This window comes from Mixophyes fleayi, chromosome 2, assembly GCF_038048845.1.
Source record: "Mixophyes fleayi isolate aMixFle1 chromosome 2, aMixFle1.hap1, whole genome shotgun sequence".
Lineage (NCBI taxonomy): Eukaryota > Metazoa > Chordata > Amphibia > Anura > Limnodynastidae > Mixophyes > Mixophyes fleayi.
The window spans coordinates 180,504,697-180,526,719 of record NC_134403.1 but is presented as its reverse complement, the minus strand read 5'-3'; the positions used below and the strand labels follow the sequence as shown (position 1 = coordinate 180,526,719).

Sequence of the window (22,023 nt, the reverse complement as noted above, 5' to 3'; positions counted from 1 at the left end):
CTAGCTGGTAATTGTTATGTTTAGTTTGGACTAGTGCTTTCTGTTCTCTTATTATAGAGCCAGCTTTACAGAATTTGAGCTCTTAATTATATGTTCCTGACAATAGCGCTCTATTGTCATCACTTTTCCACTGTCCTTTGAGATACTTTTTTAGTACTTTATTACCCATCAAATAGTATTTATAGAATGGTAAATGAGAACATTGTTATATAAAATATAATTTTCTCACCTTTACAGTTCCATTTCAAGCCTTCAGGCTTTAGGAGATCCCTCACATTGTATGTATATTAGTGACTCTTGGATATCAAGGAAGTTTTCTACTTACCTATTGTTCTATGGGAGCATTTTTTTCTTATAGCATAATGAAACATGCGCCGCGGTGACAATTCAGTGACACAAATGTTGTATGAGTGATGAGTAAACATGTGGCCAGTGACGTGTACCAGGGGTTGATGCAATTTCTTAGGCAAGTAGGAGCTTCATGAAGATGTTTAGTTTGAACCTATTAATGGGACCGGGGTATAAAAAAACAACAAAATATTGATTTTACTCTACTTAAGATCATTTAGTATTTTATGGTTCTACTTAATTTTCGTTTCAGTTACGGCCAAATACACAATACATTTGCCTATACTAAATGTGAGTTAAAATAAATAAATCCTATAATTGTATGCTTCATGAACTTCTAGGCATACAATTTGATTTTAATAGGCAATTAAGATGAAGGAATTTATATAATCTTTACTTGTATAATTTTCTTCTCCTCTCCTACTGTTCCTTGTCCTTTAAGTTGCCCATGGATTTAGCATTAAAAATAATTGGTGATGTCACTGATTTCCATCTCTAAAACATTGCAATGCTTGAGAACTGTGTAAAAGTTGTGGTTGCACTGGCACAAATGGTATCTATAGAATGCATAGCTTCCTTGTCTCCACCAGAGTTCGTGTCCCCAGCAAATTGTTTTGTGTGTGAAAGTGCTGAAGTGCCTTACAACCAGGGCCGGATTAAGGGAATGGAGGCCCCTGGCCTAAGGGGGCCAATGTTCATTAATATCAACCATTACAGTATTTTAATTACAAGAAACGGCCTATTGTTGGTATCTAACAGGGGATGGAAATATTAACTATATAATGCAATATAGAGACTAATACTGTTTTACGAAAAAAAAAAAGTTACACTATATGACTGGTACATGTTGCCAGATATGGCATTATGGATGTCAGGCATAGCTACCTAGCACCTCCTTGATTTAATATCTTATCTTCACGCATTCAAACAATATATCGCCTCTAATTTGTCTGGAAAACTCTCTTGACTACATTTACCAGTCACAAACCGCTCTCTGCGCACTCGTGACTTGGAAGCTTACTGCAAGGGAGCACACAGAATTCCAGCACTCGCCTCTTAGGCTACAGATTTAGCTGGTCCCTTTCCCAACACAGACACACTTCCACATCTCTCTGCAATTGCCACCATCTACGTATAAGACCCGTAGCAAACCTATGACTTGCCCAATTGCACACCCTCTGTGCTCTGGTAGCTAAAATAGTTAACACTTCACACACTGGTATCTAAAGGGTTAACCCAGCCAAGCAATCTATCTCTTCTAAACATGCAATGAATTTGTTTAGAGCAATAAAGACAGCACTTAATTTTTAGATTTAATATACAAAAAGTACAATGTTTACAGGTTATGAAAACGATAAACAATTGACATACAAATAAAAAAAATGCCACGGTTATAAAAACAAATAGGATGAAAATACAGAGCATAATTACGTATAATATGTATGCCTGGGGTAGGCAGAAGAGATGGACATTCCTTCAATTAGATTGAATTCCAAGAGGTGACAATTTCTTGTAACTGGTCTCAGCTTTTTAAAGACACTCGCACATTGTTCTCCACCTTCAGGGGGTTGTGTGACACTGTTTATAAGCACAATTTGCATGTTCCCTGATTCAATACCCAATTCTACTATGTGACCTAACTTTCCTGTTGAGTGTCACGCCTACCCAATTTTATTATTAATAGATCCACTATGAATCTACCAATTTATTGGTACCAAACAGGTCTAGGTCCAGTGTATTAGTTGAGCTTATACTCAGTTCCTCAACTTCTGTGTGTGACAGAATGCTTACTTTGATGTACGGGCTGGCCTTCATCATGTCATTTATGAATGTGATTGATCAATACTTTTATTGATTTTATGTGGTATTTTGTAAACTGAAATGTATTTGCCTATACAACATATAGCGGTTCATCATTTGGTCTCCTTGTGTAAGACCACAAACTGTGAACGGCTCCCTCCCGTCTGTCCAATGTCTTTTAGGTGTCAAACAAACTGTAGTTTACCCCAATGGCTTTTGAAGCTGCTGAACTTCCCCTGAAAGTGGTGCTGTTATCTTTTAACATCATTTATTTCCTGATCAACCCATTATTACACACAGCGTTTATATGGAATGTTGAGGGTTCATAGTGTGGAATCAAATGACAAATGTAGTAAATTTAGACTAAAATATCTAGGGGACGATGGGTCCCACACTATAGCACTAATACATTTAGTTTAAACTAGGGATGAGCGCGCTCGGATTTCTGAAATCCGAGCCCACCCGAACGTTGCGGATCCGAGTCGGATCCGAGACAGATCCGGGTATTGGCGCCAAATTCAAAAGTGAAACTGAGGCTCTGACTCATAATCCCGTTGTCGGATCTCGCGATACTCGGATCCTATAAATTCCCCGCTAGTCGCCGCCATCTTCACTCGGGCATTGATCAGGGTAGAGGGAGGGTGTGTTAGGTGGTCCTCTGTGCTGTTTAGTTCTGTGCTGTTTAGTTCTGTGCTGTTTAGTTCTGTGCTGTTTAGTGCTGTGCTGTTTAGTGCTGTGCTGTGCTGTGCTGTGCTGTTTAGTGCTGTGCTGTGCTGTGCTGTGTTCTGCAGTATCAGTCCAGTGGTGCTGTGTGCTGTGCTCTGTCCTTCTGAGGTCAGTGGTGCTGCTGGGTCCTGTGCTGTGTCCTGTTCAGTCCAGTGGTGCTGTGTCCTGTGCTCTGTGCTTCTAAGGGCATAGTTATTTCCCCAATATTCCCCTGTGTTTAAAAAAATAAAAAAAAGTTTTTTTAAAAAATACCAAAAACTACTTTAATATTTTTTAATTACCACAAAATTTTCACAACCAATCCTGCAGTATAAGCCCATTGGTACTGCAATATTACCAAGTTCACACATTCAGCAGTAAAAGTCCAGTGGTACTGCAATATTACAAAGTTTACACATTCTGCAGTATCAGTCCAGTGGTGCTGTGTCCTGTGCTCTGTCCTGCTGAGTTCCGTAGTGCTGCTGGGTCCTGTGCCGTGTCCTGTTCAGTCCAGTGGTGCTGTGTCCTGTGCTCTGTGCTTCTAAGGGCATAGTTATTTCCCCATTATTCCCAAGTTTTTAAAAAATAAAAAAAAAGTAAAAAATAATAAAAAATATATAATAATTATAACCAAATTTGCAAAACCAATCCAGCATTATAAGTCCATTGGTACTGCAATATTACCAAGTTCACACATTCTGCAGTATCTTGTGCTACATATAATGGAGAGCAAAAATTTGGAGGATAAAGTAGGGAAAGATCAAGACCCACTTCCTCCTAATGCTGAAGCTGCTGCCACTAGTCATGACATAGACGATGAAATGCCATCAACGTCGTCTGGCAAGCACGATGCCCAATCTCCTAGTACAGGGCATGTAAAATCCAAAAAGCCCAAGTTCTCAAAAAACAGCAAAAAAAGAAACTTAAAATCATCTGAGGAGAAACGTAAAGTTGGCAATATGCCAATTACGACAAGTAGTGGCAAGGAACGGCTTAGGCCCTGTCCCGTGTTCATGACTAGTGGTCCAACTTCACCCAAGGATCAAAGCCCTCCTCCCCCCCCCTACAAAAAATTTAAGAGAGTTATGCTGTCAGCAACAACAACAAAACAGCAAAGAACTCTGCCTTCTAAACAGATGACATCACAAATCCCCAAGGCGAGTCCAAGGGTGTTGTTGGTTGTGAACCCTGACCTTCCCATCACTGTACGGGAAGAGGTGACTCCATCCAGCATTTGCAGCACGCCCTCTGCATATGCTGGAAGGATCACCCACAGTCCAGTTACAGATTTGGCTAATGAAGGTGTGAATGTTGTGCACTGGGAGGAGGATATTGATGTAGCTGGCGCTGAGGAGGATGTTGATGATTATGATGCAGACAGATACCAAATTGCATTTCTCAATTTCTATTTATATTCTAGATTATATAACGGCTGAAAAGTTTTCTGTTTTACTCCTAGTGGAGAGGGGATCTGATGCAGACAGATACCAAACTGCCTTTGTCCATTTCTTTGTATATTTGAATTGCTAGTTCTACAGTCTATGCAGGCTGCTTTATTTATATTCAACTACAAGGGTAGGGCGGGGGGGGGGGGCATAGATAGCCACCAAAGTAACGTGGTCCATTTAATTTCACTTTCTAGCTCCACAGTCTGTGCAGCCTGCTTTTTTTTATCTTCAAAGTATTTATATTTACAAGCCTTGCAATCTAAATTAACTAGAGGTAGTGACGTGGTAGAACTCCAAAAGGCAGTTTGGAAGCCCCTGTACAAACTGGCTCTATTTTTTAACTGAGTTGTCCCCCCTCCAGTGTGTACTCGGAAAGAGTTTTTAGTGCAGCGGGGAACCTGGTCAGTGAGCGGCGAAGGAGGTTGCTTCCTCACAACGTTGAAAAAATGATGTTTATAAAAATGAATAATCAATTCCTCAATGAAGTACAGCACTGCCCTCCAGACAGTACAGAGGGACTGTGGTTGTGGAGTCCAGCGGGGACGAATTGATAATGTGTGAGGAGGAGGAAGTACACACTGTAGGGGGAGAGGAATCAGAGGTTGAGGATAAGGACGACATCTTTCCTCAGTAGAGCCTGTTTAGTTTGTACAGGGAGAGATGAATTGTTTTATTGGTGTGGGGGCCCAAACAAACCAATCATTTCAGCCACAGTTGTTTGGTAGGCCCTGTCGCTGAAATGATTGGTTTGTTAAAGTGTGCATGTCCTATTTCAACAACATAAGGGTGGGTGGGAGGGCCCAAGGACAATTCCATCTTGCAACTTTTTTTTTGGCATTATGTGACCATTCAACAGTCGTTTGCCATGTTCAAAAAGTAAAAGAAAATGCCAACAAATTCAATAAATTAAATCAAAAGTTAAATGCCCTGTCATTATTTAAAACAAGAGGTTTTGACGTGCTAGAATTAGTGTAGTGTTAAGATGTTATAAACACTACACTTGGAAATTGGAGGAGGTAATGTGGCCCCGGTATCAAATTGGGTACCGGGGCCACCCCACTATGCAGTCCAGATACTTGTTTGGTGGAATTCCGACACGTGGAGGGTTTTTAAATTATATTGTGGCCTCGGTACCAAATTGTGTACCGGGGCCACCACACTACGCAGTCAAGATACTTGTTTGGTGGAATTCAGACCAGTTGAGGGTTTTATTATTATATTGTGTGGACCACTCTATCTATACCACACTACAACTCTATACCACTCTATTTCCTACTTTAATTCTATTTAATTCTATTTCCTACTTTAATTCTATTACTAATTAATTACCATAAAGAGGAACAAAAAAAACCAATTTTACCAAAAGTATAATATGACTTAGACTTACAAACACTACACTTGAAAGATCGTGCCTTTAAATGAAAAAGTCAGTCTTCATTGCACGACTATGTGCAAGTGCAACAGGGACATTTTTTTGGGTTTACAAAGTCAAACAATAACACTACGACCCTGTCTGTCTGGGGTCTGTCAATGACGAATTGTCTGGAGCATGTTTTGAGGAGGTATTGTGGCCCCGGTATCAAATTGGGTACCGGGGCCACCCCACTATGCAGTCCAGATACTTGTTTGGTGGAATTCCGACACGTGGAGGGTTTTTAAATTATATTGTGGCCTCGGTACCAAATTGTGTACCGGGGCCACCACACTACGCAGTCAAGATACTTGTTTGGTGGAATTCAGACCAGTTGAGGGTTTTATTATTATATTGTGTGGACCACTCTATCTATACCACACTACAACTCTATACCACTCTATTTCCTACTTTAATTCTATTTAATTCTATTTCCTACTTTAATTCTATTACTAATTAATTAACATAAAGAGGAACAAAAAAAACCAATTTTACCAAAAGTATAATATGACTTAGACTTACAAACACTACACTTGAAAGATCGTGCCTTTAAATGAAAAAGTAAGTCTTCATTGCACGACTATGTGCAACAGGGACAGTTTTTTTCTTTACAAAGTCAACTAATAACACTTGGACCCTGTCTGTCTTTAACATACTTAATGGGATCTCAATGACGAATTGTCTGTAGCATGTTTGGAGGAGGTATTGTGGCCATCAAGTTGGGTACCGGGGCCACCCCACTACGCAGTCCAGATACTTGTTTGGTGGAATTCTGACACGTGGAGGGTGTATTTATTTTATTGTGGCCCCGGTATCAAGTTGGGTACCGGGGCCACCCCACTACGCAGTCCAGATACTTGTTTGGTGGAATTCTGACACGTGGAGGGTTTTTTAATTATATTGTGGCCTCGGTACCAAATTGTGTACCGGGGCCACCACACTACGCAGTCAAGATAGATAGATGCGTATCATAGATAAAGTACATTCAGTGGTGTGGGGCAAATTGAAAAATATTCAAAATGCACTGACATTATCAAAAACAAGAGGTTGTCACACGCTAAAACTCCAACATGTATATGATGGAGAGGATGGAGGAGCAGCCGTATGTGTAGTGTAATGCAGACCTGTTGAAGGTTTTTTATATATTTTATTGTGGTGCCCAGTGCCCACTCCTCTACGCAGTCCAGGTACATTTATTGGTGCGATTCATAAAAGTTCAGGGTTTTTAATATATTGTGGTGACCCACTCCTCTACGCAGTCCAGGTACAATTATTGGTGCGAATCATAAAAGTTCAGGGTTTTTAATATATTGTGGTGACCCACTCCTCTACGCAGTCCAGGTACATTTATTGGTGCGATTCATAAAAGTTCAGGGTTTTTAATATATTGTGGTGACCCACTCCTCTACGCAGTCCAGGTACATTTATTGGTGCGATTCATAAAAGTTCAGGGTTTTTAATATATTGTGGTGACCCACTCCTCTACGCAGTCCAGGTACATTTATTGGTGCGATTCATAAAAGTTCTGGGTTTTTAAGATATTGTGGTGACCCACTCCTCTACGCAGTCCAGGTACATTTATTGGTGCGATTCATAAAAGTTCAGGGTTTTTAATATATTGTGGTGACCCACTCCTCTACGCAGTCCAGGTACAATTATTGGTGCGAATCATAAAAGTTCAGGGTTTTTAATATATTGTGGTGACCCACTCCTCTACGCAGTCCAGAAAGATACCTTTTTGCAACGTTTTGGACTAATAACTATATTGTGAGGTGTTCAGAATACACTGTAAATTAGTGGAAATGCTTGTTATTGAATGTTATTGAGGTTAATAATAGCCTAGGAGTGAAAATAAGCCCAAAAACTTGATTTTTAAACTTTTTATGTTTTTTTCAAAAAAAATCCGAATCCAATACCTTAAATCCGAACCGAGACCTTTCGTCAAGTGTTTTGCGAGACAAATCCGAACCTCAAAAATAACGAAAATCCGGATCCAAAACACAAAACACGAGACCTCAAAAGTCGCCGGTGCACATCCCTAGTTTAAACTGGATCTCCTAAGTAGCCGATATTCCAGCTTATGTCAGTTACTCTGAATCTGTTGGCTCTGTTACTATGAGAGGCCATTCAGAATTTTAGCTCCCAGTAAAACACTACAAGGCTCCCAAGATATAAACATAAAGTTGGTATTTGAGTGATTTTATAATGCCTCTAGGGTAAAAGTGTCTTAGACCTGTGGCCCCTTACGACTGGAGTATTGGATCGGGGGCGATTAAGAGTAAGTTGAGAACTGTAAGGGAGTTTATACTTAAGGAGATGAGATCTAATGAGACTTGGAATGCATTGCCTGATATGCTTCTTAATCTATATATCTTTTGCTGGTACCGGAGCCCTGGTGTACAGATGTGGTGATGTTGATGACACCAGCAGCACTATCTAGCCGCTTTTGATTAGCAGTTTGCATATTGACCCATGCAGCAGCTGATGGTACTTTATTCATTGGCATTGTGGCCGTCTTGGGATTACATATTTGACATTTACAATTGGACTACTGCAGGAAAGAAGATTTCCATTGAATGTTTAAGTGGTAAACAACAGATGTGGGAGTGTTTGTATTTAATTACTTTTTATATGGAAGGTGCAACTTTCTTATGCATTACTAACACTTTTTTTAGACATTCTCATGTGTTTGACACTTCGTTATACAGTGTATGGATAGAGTAAGGGTAATTTGGATGTATCTTACACGTTAATATGTGCATTTTTGTCTTAACGGCTAACTCCATTTTTTTTTCTTTAATTTAAACTGTTTAAAACAAATTTATAATCCACCCCCTTATTACCCTTACCTGAACTGTGCGCATCCTTGCCTGGGATCCCTTTTATTTAAACTGTTGTCCCTGATGAATTAAGCTGTATTAGCAAATCAGTTCCTAAGTGTTGTGTCTGCCCTTGCATTAATTCAATATCGGGTCTGAATTTTCAAATTCCCATTGCCAACAGGTTTCTTATTCATACTTGCCCACTTTTGGAGGCAGCTGTCCGGGAGGGGGTCCGTCGAGGGGGGCCGTTAGGCTCCACCCCTGTCAATCGTGGGCAATTTTAGCCAATCGCAGCAGGGGCGGGGCCACGATGCCGCGTTTAGTGCCCCCCCCACCCACCATCTTAAAGAACGGCGGCAGCTGGATCTGGGATTTTTGCCTGCTCTCTCGGGAGCCCAGGAGAACTCCCAAAAATTCGGGAGTCTCCTGGACATTCCGGGAGAGTAGGCAACTATGATCTTATTGTTCTGTGAACTGTCATTTGTGTTATTGCAAAACGTCTTATTTTAAAAATACACTGAATAATAAGCATTTGGAAACCTATTTAGGGGCAGCACAGTGGCCTAGTGGTTAGCACTTGTGCTTCGCAGCAATGGGGTCTGTATGTATATGTCTATGTGTGTGAGTGTGTGTCTACATTAGGGAATTTAGACTGTAAGCTCCAATGGGGCAGGGACTGATGTGAATGAGTTCTCTGTACAGCGCTGCGGAATTAGTGGCGCTATATAAATAGATGATGATGATGATGATGATGATATTTAAAAAAACAAAACAAAAGTATTGTTTATTTAAAAAGAAAAAAATACAAAAATGAAGTTTGAGTGGATTTATAATGCAGAAATTTATGATCTTACCAGGCACCACATTGGCCCAGTGATTATAGTAGGTTGCAAACAAACAAATTTGGTTGCTGAGTCATTGTGGATATGTTGCTTATATTTACTTATGTGTCATAGCATGACAGCCATTTATAGGCATTGCAGGGAATTTCCAGCTGTTGTAATCTGTCTCTCTATATACACTGTAGAAGATAAGGAGAACAGGTGGTTCTAGGGAAAGTGAAACCAGGGAATAAATCTGGTCACTGCATTTGTGCTCCACCCCTGTAATGTGCTTCTTAAGCATGCAAATTTCTGTCAGAGGCGTGGTAAGGAAGTGTACAGGCAGTTCTTCAGGACAACTGGTACAATAGAAGGTACAACAATGAAAATAAGATTCATGAAAGCACTTATTAAACTAATTTAGCCAGGTTCGAGTTTTTATTAGGCCCTTATTTATTTTATTTGTAAGTTGTATATTTGTGTTTTGTTTTGTTTTTCTTTCAACAGCATTTTTTCTCAGCTGGAGGCGAGTTTCTCCTCTCACTTGAAGTGCTTCCTGTTTCTCTAGATAGTTTATCATTATTATACTACTTTATAACTTCACTGTCCCAATAGTTTCATTATGTGGTCACCAAGACCGTATATTTGCATACTTCATTTCAGTGTTTGTTATAGTTAATGTCCTGTTGGTTCAAAATACGACATTTAAATGATATATTTAGATATTTTGTGCTTTACATTCCTTAAATTACTTTCGATTTTGTAACTTAAAAAAATATGCTTTGAAATAAAAAAAGCTGTCACTTTAATTAACAAAAGACAACTAACTTTTATTCATATAGCACTCAAAGGGGGGGAATTCAGTTGTAAAAAAAGTCACCGTGCGGATTTTTTTTTTTTTTTACCATAGTAACTGTAAAAATGCGCCAATTGAATATGCCCCAAAGCAATTCATAGTGGGTATGCTGTAAACTGGTGTTTCTTTACCTGTGAGATGGCCTGCACATACATTTTTTTTTTTTTAAATTATTATTTATTTATTTTTTCTTGGTAAAGTCAAGTTAATAATCTATTTTCCATAGTCGTGGGGAAATTAGTGGCATGGTTCATCTGGAGTTTGTGACTGGCAGACCTTGCCTTATGCATAGATGCAATTACAATGAGAATTTAGATGCTCCAACTAAAAGGACGCAATTGCAGAACCCCAGTCCATAAAATTACTGCTCAGTTCATTAAAAATGCAGAAAAATACACATGCAATTTTAATGCATTTTCATGCATTCAAGAGGACACATTTCAGTGAATCCATTCTATTAAATTGAGTGTTAGCAGACATCAAAAGTGGCCAGGGCATGACTTTAGTAATTGAACCGGAGCATTACTCAACAAACGGAAAGTATTTAAAAAGGGTTACAAAGGTGCTGATACCCTAGTGTAATGTGGCTAAAGCCAATATGTAACGACAAACCCTACATAGGTAGGATGCGTTTCTTTTTAATCTAGCTGGTAATGTCTAGAGATGAGCGACATGGCAGGTTGTTTATCAGGTGTGCAACGTTCCTCTTAAGTTCTGCTTTTGAATCTCTATTCTGCCATTTATTGGTAATTTCATGGAATTTATAGCCTTGTGAATAGAGCTGAGATGATGACCGTAAACTCCTTCTGTGTGGTGTGGTTGGACTCTTCAGGCCAAATTCTGCTGGAAAAACGTGTACAATTTCTTAGTTGAATGGGGAAAGATGCAATTATTTTGTGAAACCGTTTGGGAATGTTGCTCTTCTCTAGTAGTATCCTAAGTGAGAAACCCCACCTACAGCCCTCCAGATATCGCTGATATACCTGTCTCATGACATTGTAATCAAGTCATCTGTTCTAAATTCATGTTTGTTTTTTTGTTAGATTTAAAGAGCCACTTAAACCAGAATACATTTTGTTCATCTTGCATCATTCAACAATGTATATTAAAATGATCTACATCTTGCCAAAAAAATAAGTGAATCACTAGCTCTACAGATAAACCCATGTGATTTCCACTACACTAAGCTCCTTTAAATATCTTGACTAACAAAACCTAATCTCATTTTTGCTTGTGGGTTCAACTCAAGGAGCATTTGTCTAGGAATAATCTTATCCACTCAGCAAATTACTCCCCTCCCACCTCATATACCAGCCTTTCATCATCAACATTTATTTATATTGTGCCAGCAGATTCCGTAGCGCTTTACAATTGGGAACAAACAATAATAAAGCAATACTGGGTAATGCATACATATGTAGAGGTAAGAAGGCCCTGCTCGCAAGCTTACAATCTATCTGCTTCCTGTAAAAACAGGCATATTTGCACAAAATATGCCTATGATGTCACCAAACTGCATATTCACTCATTGGGCGTTTTTTGCATATTTGTAAATTATCCTTTTGAAATGTCTTGTGCCTAGGAAATAAATATTTCCACATGGTCACAGCTTTGTCTCTGTTATCGTAAGGTCTAATGACTTCTTGAAATATATTACAAAGAACAGGAAAAAATATTCACAAATACTGAAGTTCCAATTCTCACACTTTCTCATTTTTCTTGGCATAATTCTTAAGCTTTCAATCTTCTTTCCCCAGGTGTGATTATGTGGGCTGCATGTTGTAACTGGCTCTGTGTAGATACAGAGCCAGAAGAGAACCTGCAGAGTGGGAGAGCACAGGACCGTTCCACTCCAAACTTCAGAACCTCCCCTCCAATTTTAGAGGTCAACTGCAGAGCTTGTGGTACTCGTCTTCAAACACCCAATAGAAAGGTAATCACTGATGGATGTTCTCATTAACTTCATTCATTTCGTTAACTAATGAAATCTCATTTAGTGTTCGCTCACCGTAAAAGTACTGTTTTGTAATGTCAAGCGCCTATCTCTGCAGATTTGTGCCCATTTAGAGAGGTAAGTACAATTGTGGAAAATGTTGCATCTTTGTGAGCTGCTGGGAGCATTTGGGCTATCTAAAGAATGAGAGATAGGCCCATCATTAGAAGGGGGACACAGGCAATAGGCTATGTTCCATCCATATGCTGTAGGGCACTGGTAAGCATGACTCATTTTCTATGTAATCCTCTGCTCCTCAGTCTTTTCCAGAGCCCTCCCTGCACAGTTGGTGGGCACAAGACCTTTTATCTTTTTTCTGTTCAGTGGAACAACAGCGTTTTTCAAGATAATGGAGAATGCATTGGATCAAACAACCGGCTTGGGACCCCCTTTCATCCCAGGTTTAGGGCTATGTCCCCTGAACTTGTTATCTCAATATTTCAGTCACCCTGCGATAATGCTGTTCATGGCTATTTTGGTGTATGTGTATATCTTATTTAATTCTATGAAGAACTGGAGGAGCCAAACTACCTGCCAGATAGGGACTAATTCCTTATCAAATAACCTGTTGTAGAGCAAGTCTTCCCTGGATCCAAATAGATGGAACAGCCAAATTGCCAAATCTTCCTTGTGATGTTAACCTTAGTGATTCTTGACAGGATAATGTATATTTCTTTGGTCCCAAAAACTCAGAATAAAGTAAGTTATGGCAAGTATTCCAATTCGAAGATCTTTATAACTTGATAATAGTCGCTATGTTCCAATGTCACAGGGATTTATCACGCTAATCCTTTATACTAGTGGAATATAATTTTCTTTATTTCATTATATTAATCTGTAGTTCTAGAGACATTGATATTTTCAAAATAGGGATAGTTAACTCCTTGACTTTTAGTCTGCAGACAATCAAAGATGTCACCACTTGTGGGTTCATTTAAATACTTTCATAAAGTGAATGACCCAGACAGCAGATGTGATGAAAGACCACAAGCTGTCTGTCTCCTGGTCCTGGAATCCTCGTCTTACAGTTCAACACAGATAATTTAATATTTTTAAGCAGTGGATTTGGAAAAGCTCTTTTGACCTGGTATAAAATAAACCATTTTTCATGAAGCAGTTAAAACCACTTGCTATTCTCACCTGGTCCCTTTTCAAATATTAAGTGCCATTATACGCAGGGTGTGTTCCGTATTGTCCCACTCCCAGACTAGAAGAGCCCAAAACTGCAGGGTGCCAAGGGAAGCAGGTTGGACATGTAGCATCCAAGAAATCTCATTGTGATTAACGGCACCCAATAGTGGTCCTGCCTTGGGAAACCTGAGACTAGTTTCCACAGGTGGAAACTTGAGATAATGTCCAAATTTAAAGGCACTAGGAGACTTGTGAGTGGTCCTTACTAGTTATCTTAGTCCCCATCAGGCCTATGTTTGTGGTGAGCTAGTGAGGGCCTGGAGAGGCACATCCATTTCCAGTTTTAGGCTAAGCTTGTTGGAGACTGTCTTAAGCTTGGCTGCTGTCTAGTTGACAGGGGTAGTTGGGGAGGTTGAACCGTGAATTTTTGGGTCTAAAGATCAGAGGACATTATCTGTTATCGTTATGTCACTGCTTTCCTTGTATGCTACCCTGTGGTTTGTCTACCAAAGTTGCTTACTTCAGTGCATTGTTTTACTGTTTTTAGTTTGTGATGGGCGGTTATACCATAAGAAATGTTTTTATTTGTACCTGTTTTTTTGTCTGAGGTGTGATTCCTACCTGTGTTTAAATACCTAAGGTCCCTATTTCCCCATCCCTAGCAAGGGGGCTGTCCTGGGTTTGATGGACACTTATTGTTGTCCTGAGGGAACAGTGTCTGTAGCCATGAAACTCTACTTCTGTTAGATTGCTATGATGTAGTTGTTCAGGAGTTAGTGACCATAGATGATGTATGTGTAGAAGAAAATGTATTCTGTATGTGGTGGTTAATTTGAGGTAAGCAGTTACTGGTATGGAGGGTAGCGGGTTGTAAGGGGCACTATTGTGAGTATAGGAGTGAGCACTATTAGGGTTACATACAGTATAACAAAATATAATGCTGAAGTGTAAGACAAAAGGTACAGTGGAATGAATGGAGTTTTAAGTATAGAGATGGGGAAGGGTGGGAGTAAATGGGTTATGCAGGAGTGGGAAGGCTGGGAGTGGGGAGAGTATGAAGTGTGGGAGGGGGTCATTCCTGTTCACATCTTCATTCACACCCGAAGTTGGATAAAGTATAACTTTTTATTTTATTTATTTGTTTTATTATTATTATTATTATTATTATACGCTAGACTCACTAGGTGGAAGAACCAATGTCTGCAGCGTACAGACTCCATCCCTCGCAATAGGCAAGTGAAATAGTGTACACCTAACTGACCAGGATTTATGACACTGTATCAGCAGTGGACCCTCGACTGTCTAAGTGGACCACAATTCCTCTTGCAGACCTTGTCAGAGAAGACTTTGAAGGATACAAGAGGCTGGATGGTCTTCTCAAAAGCACATTTTACAAATCCTAATCTGTTCTTGCTATGTGTTCGATTGCTAAGGTGACCTTCAGATGGGCAGAGAATCTCCCAGAAGGGTTGTAGGAAGGCATACCCAGAGCAGACTCGATATATGAAGATGTATCTTCCTACACAGAAAATACTGCTTTGGACACCTCTGGATTAACTGCGAGACCCATGGTCAATGCAGGGTAGAATCTAGGGTTCTTTGGCTGTGGATAATATATCCAAAAAGTTCCTGTCTGCATTACTTTTTTAGATCTGGAAAAGATTATGAAGGATGCCACAGAATATCTTCGGTAAAGAAATGGCGTACTATGCCTACATGGTTTTTGGGCTTTACCTGGTTTTTCAGCAACTACTCAACATTACTACACCTGGCACCACTTGGCAAAGCCAGACACTCAACGACTCTAGTGTCAACTGCACAACAACTTGGTGTCCTCAGTTGTAGGAGGGTAATAAACAGGTTCTTTCACCTGGAATCACCTATGTGTCTCAGGCAATATGTAGCTGCTGCAGAATCTCTTTGCTTGTTCTGGCTGAATCATTCTTGATTGCTTACTGTGGTTTAGAATTGCTGGAAGAGCACTGAATCAGGAATGCTGGGGTTAATGCAGGACAGCTAGGGGATCAATTTAAGTGTGAGCTTTAATATGTTAGTCACAGAAAGGGCAGGTATTGTCATAGAATATTAATTGTATTTATTGGTTCAACTATCTGTTAGAAAAACTGTTCCAAGTATATAGACATATACTACAAGACTGTACAGTTTACACGTTCAACTGATTAGTATTTTAATAGAAAACTGTAAAGGCTGAAAGTAAATGTTTAATGTTTGTTTGTTATCCATGTGTATTGTGACAGTCACTGGATTAGTGTTTGATGGCAGGTATATTTCACCAAGGTTCCTAACATACTTGTTTTAAAACCCCGAAGGAAATGTTATTGTGTGTAAGCTGCTGAAGGGCTATTGGCCTGTTGAAAAGGCGAAAAAGGGTCCTGGGGTTATGGTTGGAGAGTGAGGGTGGGTTCCCCACCTGGGGACAAGGGCTGCAGAGAGAGAACCTGATATTTGCCTGTAAGTAACTGTGCTGAAACTTTTTTTTTTTTTTTTTTTTGCTTTGTCCTTGTTTGTTAGTTAGGAGTGACCAGTGTTTAATTAGAGCAGGACAGTAAGGTGGTTTTTTTGGGTGTTTTCTTTTTGTTTTCATACTGAATAAATCTGGACTTGTGTGAAATCTCGCAGCTGTTATAACGTAATCTCTTGTTTACTTTTATATGACAGATACAGTAACATATTTGAAATGATTCTCTTCATCCACTACAGAAGTGTGAATTCTAAGAAAATTAGCAAGACTGTTATATAGGCTAACCAGCAAAAAAGTCTAGTTTCTTAGAAGTCTGGTAACTTCCCCCATAAACTCCATCTTTTCCCATAATCACTTTAGTCTCCTAGCTTAGTGTATTCTTCTACTCCCTTTGTACCTTCTTAAGGCTCTGAACCATGGATAATATACTGTCTCCAGGACTCAAACCATTCCCTCGATATTCACCCCCCATTGAGTAAGGAATGTACAATATTGATACATATATATATATATACATAAAAAAATGTGAAAAGACAACGGCGCTCAGTGCAAACACCAATGATCACGTGTTTAAAACCTGTGCTCAAATATTTAAAATCACATACAGTAGGCTGCTTCCCTTTAAAACATCAGCTTGCAGATGTACAACCTAGATACACAAAAGAGAAAGAGAAGCGCCAAAACATAGTGTGATATTGCCAAAACAGAGCAGTGATCAGGAAAATTATCAAATTGGCCTCGTACCAGATATATGAAGTAAATTCGCTTATCTAAGAAAGTGTCCCTCTGCGGTCCTCAAATCCTTCTAATGCAGATTAGGGAACTCCAAACTAGAACTCAGATGGAAAATAGCAAACAATAGTGTAGTGCGTTCACAACAGAAGTAAAATAACATAGAATTTAATCATAAAATTGTATCCATAAACAGCAAATCAATGCCCGTACATTCAATATAATCAAATCAAGCTTATCTGTGCACTGTGATCATCCACTGTCCAATATAGATCTCGCCATCCACTTGTGATCCTGGCTCCTTTGCACCGATATACAGACAGGAGATAGTAGTTCCTTAGCCCCTCTGGTGACAAGCGATAATGCGTGTTCAGCCGACAGATTGGATCAGATGCACATCAAAAATCCCTTGATGCGTTTCGTCTATTAGACTTTATCAAAAGGGTGAATACTACCAGTCAGAAAAAGCCTTCTTTTTATAGTACCCGCTCCTCATCAATTTCACAATGGAAATACCGGAAACCTGAAGTTGCCAGTACCAGTGAGAAGCGCTACCTCGCTCTCACTTCCGCCCTTAGGACTGTCCGGATAACTTCTGTTTTACGGAAATACGTCACTTCTGTTGTAGTTCGATCAATAAAGCTTTACAGAAAGCACAAAACTTTATTCTCAAACACCCAATATATTCAAATAGCACTACAAGCTCCCATATAAAAAGTGGAGATCAAAAATAAAAAACGTATTAAAGCGAATAATGGGTCAAAATTATGCGTTAATAATACACAAGTACAAAACATATGAATTCACATATACAAAATTATGCGTATATAGATACATATAGAAAAATAGAAAAAAAAAATCTTTTACAACAAACATAAGTAAAAAATGTGGTAAATTAACACATACCTCAGCCCTTAGAACTTTACAGGCAGAGATAGCAGGTAAGTAATCTTACGGAATAAGTGTATACAAATGGAATCAATTAAGGTCAGTCCATTTGACACCATCATGATTAAATACATCATAATAGACAGAATTAGAATGCTAGTAATACTAAAGTAGACAGAGACCAAGCTCACTATAAAAACAGTATTACATTTAGCAGAACACCAGTCAGCAATAGATGTCCTGTGACTAAGCTAATACAAGTAAAGAACTAGCTAGCATACATTCAAAATAAAAACAATTCGGATAAACAAAGGACAGAAGATAGGGAGAAAAAAGGAGAAAAGAACAAATATAGTTAGTTCCTTATAAAAAAGGGCTATTTCAAACGCTTCATTTAAGCCCAAAGGGAGCATGTGTATTTAGTTTAAATATCCAATACATTTCCCTGCATGATAACTTAAGGGCAAGGTCCCCTCCCCTAGGGCCTAATGTTACATGTTCTATAGCTTTGATTTAAGAAGGCTAGGGTCCCCGTTATGGGATAATGTAAAATGCTTAGAGACTGCATGCGTCTCTACTCTATTTTTTTATAGCCTGTACATGTTCCTGTATCCGAATTTTAAGCATTCTCTTAGTTTTTCCAATATACTTCAGATGACAAGGGCATTCCAGCATATAGATTACAGAGGTAGTCATGCAATTGATTTCACCTTTGATCTTATACTCATTAGTATCAGTGGAGTCAAAAAAAAGTTTTACTCTTGGGATCAACCCATTTACAAACATTACATCTACTACATTTCACAAAACCTGAGCTAAAATCTGTCAAAAAGTTCCCCTTATTTAACAATTCCACCTTTTTTACCAACATACTAGGGGCCATAAGTATTTAGCCAATTGATTTGTTTCAATCAGACCCGTTGCCAGAGGTATACAAAATCAAGCATCTAGCCGTGCAGTCTCCATTTGGGATACAAAACGGGTCGTCCTGAAGAGCTCATTGACTTCAAACGTGGTACTATGTAGGATGCCACCTGTGCAATAAAATGGCTTATGAAATTTCATCGCTGCTGGATATTCCTCAGTCAACTGTAAGAAAACAACAGTAACTCTGCCACAAAGCGGAAAACACGTAAAATCACAGAGCAGGGTAAACGACTGCTAAGGCTCATGGTGCGTAAAAGTCAACGCACTGCTGATTCCATAGCTGAAGAGTTTCGAACTTCCGCTGGTATTAATATAAGCACAAAAACTGCGTTGGGAGCTTAATGGAATGGGTTTCCATGGCTGAGCAACTACATCATCAAGACCAATGCCAAGCGTTGGATGGAGTGGTATAAAGCACACAGACATTGGAGGTCAGATGGGCGAGTCTGGGTTTGGCGGATGCCGGGAGAACATTACCTGTCTGACTACATTATGCCAACTGTGAAGTTTGGTGGAGGAGGGATAATGGTATGGGGCTGTTTTTCAGGGTTTGGGCTAGGCCCTTTATTTCCAGTGAAGGGCAATCTTAATGCTTCAGTATACAAAGTCATTTTGGACAATGCTATGCTTTCAACTTTGTGGCAACAGTTTGGGGAAGGTCCTTTTCTATTCCAACATGACTGTGCCCCAGTACACAAAGTAAAGATAACAAAGACATGGTTTGATGATTTCCGTGTGGATGAACTTGACTGGCCCGCACAGAGCCCTGACCTCAACCCCATGGAACACCTTTGGAATGGCGTTTGTGAGCCAGGCCTTCTCATCTAACATCAGAGCCTGATGTCATAAATGCTCTACAAAATGAATGGGAACAAATTCTCACTCCAACATCTTGTGGAAAGCCTTCCAAGAAGAGTGGAAGTGACATAGCAGTCAGCCTCTTTTAGCCATGTTTAGCCAAAATGACTGACTTAAAAAAAATAAAAATAAAAATAGCTTGCACTCAGATGCACAGGAACTGGTAATAAAACAACTACCTGGTTCTGTGAGTGTGTGTATAACTGGGCAAAATGTACATGGCATAAAGTTTTTCTTCGTGTCACAAAGTGAAATACAAGACTGCAAAACCAAGTTGTATAGCAGTCTGGAAATGGAACCAGAGTTAGTGTCACTACAACAACAGTCACAAAAAATGTAGACAAAAGTAATCTGCAACCTGGAACATACATATCAGCAGTGTATGATAACATCTGGTACATTGGGTATATTACCCAATGTAATGAGGAGAAGGAAGATGTGCTGGTACACTTCATGAAACGGAACCAATCAACAAATGTGGTGTCCTGGCCTTCAAGAAAGAAGTGTTTTGTTCCTTTTACTTGAGTCCTCTGTGTAATGGAAGTGCCTACTATCCAATAAGTACTGAAAGGCAGTATACACTGTTTGCTGACACTTTAAGTAAAAATTACAGACTGTTACAACAGGTTCCAAACAAAAGGAACATAATGTGATTGACTCAACTTCAGTTCTTTAAATTTTATGGTTTCTTGTGTAAATTATGTATGCGGTATAACAGTAATTGAACGCCAAATTCATTATTTTTTTTTCTCTGTGAAAGAGACTACCATGCTGATTTTATTGTAATAGTAATGTCTAATGTTGATTTGATCTCGTTTTTAATTCTGTTCCAAAAACTTGCATTTTTGCTGTAACTTGAAGCATAAGGCAGAGAAAGTCATTTAGTTTGAAAAGTTACCTTTACGTGTCTAAATTTCCCGGTCATTCCTTAATGAACACCTGTGATACTTCAGATAAACTTCAGATAAACTGGAATAAATAAGCCGTGATTAGTAAATAGTTTAATACATTGACCATTAGTTTATAAAATATTGAATTTTCAGACAGTCGAGATGTTTGGCTGAAATAGTCTTTTTTGGATATCCTCTCTTAACTAATTTTTTTTTATTTGTTAAAATTGGAGACGGGTGGTGGACACACCTGGTTGAACCGATGTGAAATGACCTAGCTGTTCTGACTGTACGACTATAAGGTGATTGGGAGTTCAGTCTGGATTTGCCCACTTGTTGGGTTAGAGCTGCAGGCTGCCTTGTCCAAGGGTTTCCATCTGTATAGTGGAGCAGTTCCACACAGTGACAAATTTCATTCATTGTTTACTTGTGGAACCTTTATTAGAGACTCATGACAGGAGATCTTACTTTGTCCGAAAGATTTTAATCTTGGATAGAATTATATGAGCTACAACTATTTTAACATAGTGCACTCTCAGTCTGGGATCACTCATGTACTTTTTAATCTAAATAAACTACTTTATCGCTCACAAGTGAGACTGCATTAGATCATACTAACCAAGACTTTGAATCATTTGCATTCTTACCAAGTGGTTTGTCTGTTCAAACTATTTCTAATGCAATATAGTACAAAGGACTATGCGTGTTAATCAAAGTTCTATCCAAGATTCAATAACTTTTGATCTCTAACTGGAATCAAAGTTCTTTAACAGGGTTTGCTTATGTTTATTTTTAATATTGTGTATACTGATTGTGCAACATTTTATATGTGTTTATGGATTGTTTGTTTAATACATTGTCATTTTAACTGGTGATCCATTAGGTATGTTGGGTATATAAATGTTAACAAAATAGAAAGGAAAGTTGCTCAGTCATTTTATAGGCTAACAGCAAGTGATTGAAAGGGTGGGGTTATCCTGAAAGGAGCAAATACAGAAAAAAATCCCCCAGCACATTGCTATAGCCAGTAACAAAGCTGCTATTTCTACTTGTACATAAAAATGCATAATTCTTAGTTACACACATTTGCAAATGCATGCTAAGAATACATATACATTTTAGCAAGATTTTAGTATATACATTTTAGCAAGATTATTCAGTGACTTTCAAGTTAGTTTTTAGTGCTGTAATTATGTTTTTGCTATTATATTTTATATTGGTATTAGTGTTTGATACACAATTGTTGTGATTATGTATATAGAATATAAATAGGATCACATGGGCATCCAGGATTCATGTTTGAAGTATCTCACAAGGCGGCCTGTTATCCAGTGATAAAAGGTCCTATTGAGACTGTGGCAACATGATTGGCATAATGGATGTCTCAACTTCCTTTTGTAATAATAGGGGATGTGTCAATAGGGGGGGGGGGTGGAATCTGGGTGCAAGGCAAGGCTCTTGTACATGTACAGATCACCTGCCCACACAATGATTCTAAATTAGTAAAATAAAAAAAGCACTTTCATTTTTTTTTCCACATTGAGTACAAGATACTTCACTATATGTAATTGCATAAAACTTCTGTTCCAGTTTACTGTTAAAGAAAATCTGACAGTTAAGTTAGGTAGCCACATATACATTGCTTTTCCTTTGCATTCCAACTAAAAAGCCTTTGTCCACTGCAAGTGTAATCTTTCTGAAAACAATAAACTGTACTGTAACCCAAGCATACAGCTGTGTATTGAACTACTTCTTTGTTTGCTTAGTGATCTGCTGACCCAAGTTGTCACATGTGCCATTGTCTACCACACACACACGCACACACGCATTGATGTCATTTCAGCAATCCGGTTAATGTGTGTACATCCTGAACTTTGCTAAACAGGACCATTTTTGCCCTGTAGCTTGCAA

The 22,023-nt window shown here is 38.9% G+C and overlaps 2 protein-coding genes across 4 annotated transcripts in view; one reads left to right on the top strand and one right to left on the bottom strand.

Moving 5' to 3' along the window:
* RFFL (ring finger and FYVE like domain containing E3 ubiquitin protein ligase) overlaps nt 1-22,023 on the top strand; it is a 66,557-nt gene that overhangs the window by 27,255 nt on the left and 17,279 nt on the right. For 2 of the 3 annotated variants that reach the window (XM_075195039.1, XM_075195038.1), the window contains exon 2: nt 11,969-12,144. In XM_075195039.1, the coding sequence (XP_075051140.1) occupies nt 11,977-12,144 (168 nt within the window). In that variant the 5' untranslated portion in view covers nt 11,969-11,976. Of the gene's footprint in view, nt 1-9,691; nt 9,730-11,968; nt 12,145-22,023 lie in introns of those variants that run through there. The other variant, XM_075195040.1, reaches the window with a different exon arrangement.
* LIG3 (DNA ligase 3) overlaps nt 16,803-22,023 on the bottom strand; it is a 66,780-nt gene continuing 61,559 nt past the window's right edge. Inside the window, exons 22-23 of the transcript XR_012688019.1 lie at nt 20,121-20,191; nt 16,803-17,709 (exon numbers count right to left, since the gene is read on the bottom strand). The gene's annotated coding sequence lies outside the window, so the exon portion shown is untranslated. The remainder of the gene's footprint in view (nt 17,710-20,120; nt 20,192-22,023) is intronic.